Here is a 5,790-nt window from a genome sequence, read left to right as displayed (position 1 = left end):
TGCTTCCCTTCTTCCCCCTCTTTTTTTTTACTTTTTTAATTAACTTTGAACACTCCTCCTGAAGCGAATCAGCAGAAGGGGCATCCAAAGTGGCTGTTGCTTCCACCCTGTGCAGGATCGCTGCTGAAAGCCTGCAGGGCCACCTCAGCTGGAGCTTTGCACAGGCTGTGTGAGTCGCTCCGTCCTGCACGCCCTCTCCCCTTTGCATGGCCACTAAACCTTGTCTAGAACAGGAGGAAGAGTTCTGCATGTCCTAACAGCACCTGAAGGCTTGGTAGAGGTGAGGTCCATGGCGGGTACTCGCATCTTCTGCAGGAGATCAGGGAGAGCTGGGTTCCTCGTTCCCACCACTCCCTGGCAACTACAGGGGCAATGAAGCTGTTGATGGAGGCACCAGTGGCTCCTCTGGTTCCATCCTGTGTTACAAGGTTGATTTGAAAGCATAGGTTCTCCCTGAGCTCATTGGTGTGAGTATGTGTTTAAGTAATTTTCTCTAGATTTAATTTTTTCTCTAGATTTAAATTCTCTACGCTAGGTATTCAAACACCCCTGCCAGAACTTGTACCTCTGAAGTCATAGCCTGGATCAGTACAGAAACCAAGAAAATTGGGCATGGGCCCTCAGGGCAGCTGAGCAGGCTTCTGGGAGCGTCGGCATCAAATACGAAGGTCTGGAACTGGGGGTCACATCCCAGTTTGGCTCACACAATGCCCTTTCTGTGCTGGGTTTCGAGTTGCTTTGAAGTCTGATGGCAATAGGAGGCACGTGGGAGGGTTTTTAAGCTCCATAAAAGATAAGTGACAGTCCTGGATTGATGCTTTAAAGAGTAAGCTAGAATTGAGGAGCTGAAGGGTTCAGTGAGCAGCTGAGCAGAGCCCAGGTAAAGCTTTTGAAATTTGATTGCTATTTAGTGAAGTACATCTCGTCTGGTTTCTCTGATTGAATCTGAAAGTGTTTGTGCTACAGATCTGCAGCCGTGGCCTGGGGCAACACGGACAGAGCCTGGCTGGTGCTGGCATACGCTAGGGCAGGGCTGGCTGTCGCTGCATGGGTGCCAAGGCTGCTGAAAGCTTTGGGATGGCCCGCAGCAGAGCTGGAGTGCCCGTGCTCCCACACCCGCGCTTCCCTCCTCCTGGTCTGTGTGCGGGTCCCTCCTGCAAAAGGAGGGAGAGCTCAGGCAAGCCCCTCTGAGCCTGCAGCTGCGGACGGTGCTCGCTGCTCCCAGACAGGTGCTGTTTTTTCCTTTTTCTTTTTTTTTGTTTGTTCAATCCTACCATGCGGATAATGGATTAACGTGTCCTTCGTTATCTGCTCTACCCCATGCAGACCAGTGGTTGTGCATAATTGCAAATGCCCCGGAGTTTTAACGCTGGAGTTCTGCAGCATTTTTTGCTGTCTGCACATGACTGCCCATTATTTGTTGGCGTTAATGTGGAGAGCTTTTCGATCCAAATACTCTGTGTGAATACTGCTCGAGTGAGCCATGCCCCAGAGATCTCACAGCTTGAGCAGAGCAAGGGAAAAAAAGGGAGAGAAGAAAAAGATTTTTCTTCCCACCACCCTCCTTTTCCAGCCTGAGTGAGGAGGCTCAGGCAGATGGAGCAACTCAGTTGAGGTCATGCATGCACGGTCTGTTGCAGAGCTGAGAAAAGAGCTCTTTCCTGAGTTCCCAGCACTGTGCCAGCTCAGCTGGTGTCACTTTCCAGTGTCCAATATATTAAGAAGTGGCCATGAACTGTTTGTCTGCTCTTTGGGCTCTTCTGCAGGAAGGTTTTGAATTCCCAGCCACTTTATAAACACTTGTGTTTGCGCTGGAGTGGACTCTCCAGCTCTGTGATGTGTCTGAAGTGGGCTCTGGCCCTTCCCTCCTGTCCTGCAAGTGTGCATCAGCTGATTTCAGGATGGGGTAGTTGGTGCCTGGATTCCCTGGGCACCCCAAGAGGAGGTGACAACCCGGAGCTCAGTGCAAAATGTCTCCAGGTACAGAGCCTCGGCTGCAGAGCTCTGCTGAGCCCCAGAGCTTCAACACAACAAAGGTACCACTTGGCCAGATTTCCCCGGTGAGTCAGGGCTGCTTTGAATATCGTGCCAGTCGGGAAAAGCTGGCTCCTGGAGGCCATTTCACGTGGGCCAGGCTCACTGCAGGCACTCCCCACCTCCAGCAGCCGGACCCAACGCACACAAAGCCCAGAGCGGTTTTGCTCTTGCACAAAAACCGGGGCCCCCCCTGCCCCCCACCTCGTTTGCTGGGCTCCACCCTACCTTCCCATTCCTCACGTGTCCTCCTTCTTTCCCCTAGGTGTTTTTGCATAAGTATAAGAGCAAAGAGGAGGAAGATGCAGCTCGATTGAACAAGAAATCAGCCTTCTCTAAAGGCCTCCTTTCCAGCCAGAAGCTGCCTTACCAGAATGGACATGCTGGGAGCCTCTTCTCTCCTTCCTCCTCTCCCTCCTCTCCTCCAGCTGCCAGCTCGGCTCTGTGCGTCAGCTCCTCCTGCGACGTCTCGCTCATGATGATGGTGGGAGAACCGGACTCTGTGGCTCCTGGCCGAGGGATCTGCCTGGACCTGGCTATTTTGGACAGTGCTTTCCTCCTCTCTCAGGTCGTCCCCTCCCTCTTCATGGGGTCCATCGTCCAGTTTACGCAGTCGGTGACTGCCTACATGGTGTCGGCTGCCGGCTTTGGCCTGGTGGCCATTTACTTTGCAACCAAAGTTGTCTTTGATAAGAGTGACATGGCAAAGTATTCCTTGTGATGGGTGGAAGGCGCAAGGGCAGCACGTGGGTGCCTGCGTGTGGCAAAACGCGATGTGTGTGTGTTCACACCTCCACTTGCAGGAAGCCTGGTGTGGCATCTGCTCTCCCCATGCTGCTGCTGTAGCCCTGGGGGGGTGATTCTGGGGCTGGGGGGCAGGAGGGATGCAGCAGCACTAATCTCAGGTGTAAATATGAGGCACCAGGGCATTGTGCTTCGGGCCATCGGTGCTTTCCAAAGGTGCCTTGATCAAAAGGAAGCACTGCACAGCCAGCACCAAAGGGGATTGTGCAGGGGAGAGAAAGGAAATGGACTTTTCCTTTAATAACGGGTCACGTTTCTGTGTAATTCTACCTAAACTGAGCAGGAGGGGCAGTGGTATGGGGAGGGGAGAAAAAAAATTGTTGGCTCTCCTGTTTTCCAGTTATAATTGTATCTTCTTCCCCTGCTTGTTGTTTTACTCAACTTCTTGAGCAATACTTCTGCAAATGGGACACTGGGAGGAGATTTCCTTGGGAAAAAAAGATGGGTGGCAAAGGTTTGGCTGTGGAGCAAAGGCCACACACGCTTCCGTCCTTCCCCACCTCTGTTCTGACTGGGAGAAACCATCTAGGAGAAAAGTTATATGTCTTGTTTTGGAAAAACAAGTAACGTTTCATTAGGACTGGTTCCAAAAGGTGACTTATTTTTTACCTGTGTACCAAGTTGCATCAGATGGAAAGGACTTCTTAACTTTTCTTTTTAAATTATTGTTTTTAGCTTTCCTCGGGCAGTTCTCAGTCTCTCTGACCTCTCAGGACTCTCTCCCCTGACAGATCCAGACTGGTGTGCCTCTTCCACCCCTGGCCCCTAACAGATGCTGCCATATCACAAGGAAAATCTGTTCTCTGAGAGTTTTCAGTCTTGTGACAATGAAACAGAACAGGGAGAGCTCTCCTCCTGAGAACAAGCGAAGCATCCTTGAGGAAGCTGGAGGCATTGCTTGTCCGCTGGTGGCCAGCTGACCCCGGCAGCCGTCGCTGCTGCAGTAGGTTGGTCACGGGCTGGGTCTGTTTTCCCTTGAAGCTGTGGCCCCAAAGCAGCGTTCTGGATCAGACTCTTCTTGCCAGACAGGAAGGCTTTGGGCTGTGCTTGCAGGCTGGCAGGAGGGCACCTTGCAGAGCATACTGCATCCTAGTACCCAGCACGGGGGCTAAGGTGACACGTTGCTAGCGCGCCCAGAGGCTGCTGGACACAGCATCGTGGACAGGAGAGGGCAGGATGAAATGTGCCTCCAGCCGCTTTGGCCACTGCTTACAGAGCAGGGTGAGCCTAGTTTCTGGAGTGTTGGACAAAAGAAGGAGCAGGACAGAAGCTCTTGATGCTGTTTGTGCCTGTGGTTTGCTGATCCAGGTTATGTAATTCCTATGTTATATTTGTTTGAGATTTTAAAAATTTATTTAATTTCCAGACAGGAGTCAAGATTCTTACTGGGGCACAGCATGAACAGTTACCTGTTAGAGAAGGGCAGAATGCCTCTTGCTCCCAAAGCTCTGGGGTTGCTCAGATTGTTTAGCTCCCAGGTGCGAGTCATCTTCTGGCAGAAGAGTGGCTGCAGCTGTGTGTCCTTCTGGGCAGCCCCATTCCCCATGTGAGTGCACCAGCTGGAATCATTCTGCTGGTTGCACATTTCTACCACTCGAATCCTACCTGTACACCACGTAGGAGTCAAGGTCCTGGCCCACAGTCAGCACTTGGACTTTGAAATGATCCAACCTCCGCCTGCAATGCGTAGAGGAAAGCATGAGCTGGTCCTGGGGAGGCGAGGCTGGGAGGACGCACAAGTTCATCCGTCCTTAACTTTGGCTGGTCTAAACAAAGTGTGTGTGAGTAACTTTCTGCGGAGGTGTGTGGGCAGTGAGATGCGCTGCTGAGGTTCTGCTGAAGGGCACTGTGTTGCTATTTTTGCGAGGTCTTGTCAGACCATTCCTTGGCGTGGAAGCAAGGTTACTCCTCTGCTGTCTGCAGATGGGCCCCTGGGAGGGCTTCTCCTATGTTTTTAAACATTTCTTTCCCGTAAAGGGTGACTGTTTTTGTTTTATTTCTTCTCAAATTATATGCCTCCCTTTCCCACAACAAGGTTTGTGTGCTGAAACGCAGCTGGTTTGGGGATGGATTTGGCAGCTGCTTAACCACATACGGAAACAGTTTTTTGTCTGTGCTTCCTACCCTGGTGTCTGTCCACCTCAGGCTTCAGGAGGAAGTTGTTGAGGCAAAACGTTATTGCCAAAGCTGGGGTGTTTCGTGGATGGATTGTCCTAGTAATCCGTAACCTCTGACCCAAGATTTTTCAAACAGGTTCCTACCTGAGTGCTGAAGTATCCTTTATTTTTTTGTACGTAAAATGTGGGGAACCTTCACACATGGAGGCTGCTACGATGCTAAGTGCTTTTGATAATTGAGCCATTTGTTTAAGTGCCTAAAGAGTGCTTCCACGCCAAACCTCAGGTGTACGGGCTTGACGGTAAAGGCCTTGAATGCTTCATTCATCACATCAAAGTGATCCTTGAAAAAGCAGCGGTTTGGAACAAGAAAGCAAAAGACGCTGCAGTCCTTGATCCATAACTTGTACCAAAAGCCTTTCTTCCTAGTTCAGGCTGTCTCTGGGGCTGACAGCAGAGGCACTTTCCAGAGTGTCTGTAGCGAAGCTCCTTTCTTTGTGAGATTGCCCTTTCTGGCTAACCCAGCGTGCTGCCGCTAGCAACAGCTTCTCTGTGTCGGGATCACCTAGAGACCCGCAAGGGACACAGGCGTGTCCTAGTAAAGGGAAGCACATCCCCTCCATGCCGTTACTGATGTAACCTGTGTGAACGCAGAAATCTCTCTCGGACTCGATTACGCTGTCCGACGGCAGGTATCGGTACAAGCTGTTCCGCAGCGGTTACCGTCAGCGGTTCTGTTGCAGGCAGTAGGTGCACTTGTGCTTTCTTCTCGCGGGTGAATCGTGCTGTGCCTCTCCTTCCCTTTTGTGAGACGGGGGTTTGGAGAGCCGAGGTG

General features: G+C 51.5%; 1 protein-coding gene across 1 annotated transcript in view; it reads left to right on the top strand.

The window, feature by feature from the left end:
* SLC45A3 (solute carrier family 45, member 3) overlaps positions 1-2,755 on the top strand; it is a 6,784-nt gene extending 4,029 nt beyond the window's left edge. The window contains exon 4 of the mRNA XM_010080639.1: positions 2,300-2,755. Coding sequence (XP_010078941.1) covers positions 2,300-2,755 — 456 coding nt within the window. The remainder of the gene's footprint in view (positions 1-2,299) is intronic.
* The last annotated feature ends 3,035 nt before the right edge of the window (positions 2,756-5,790 follow it).

This window comes from Pterocles gutturalis, unplaced genomic scaffold, assembly GCF_000699245.1.
Source record: "Pterocles gutturalis isolate BGI_N339 unplaced genomic scaffold, ASM69924v1 scaffold27464, whole genome shotgun sequence".
Classification (NCBI taxonomy): domain Eukaryota; kingdom Metazoa; phylum Chordata; class Aves; order Pterocliformes; family Pteroclidae; genus Pterocles; species Pterocles gutturalis.
The sequence above is the reverse complement of the archived record's forward strand: the minus strand, read 5'-3'. Positions and strand labels throughout refer to the sequence as shown.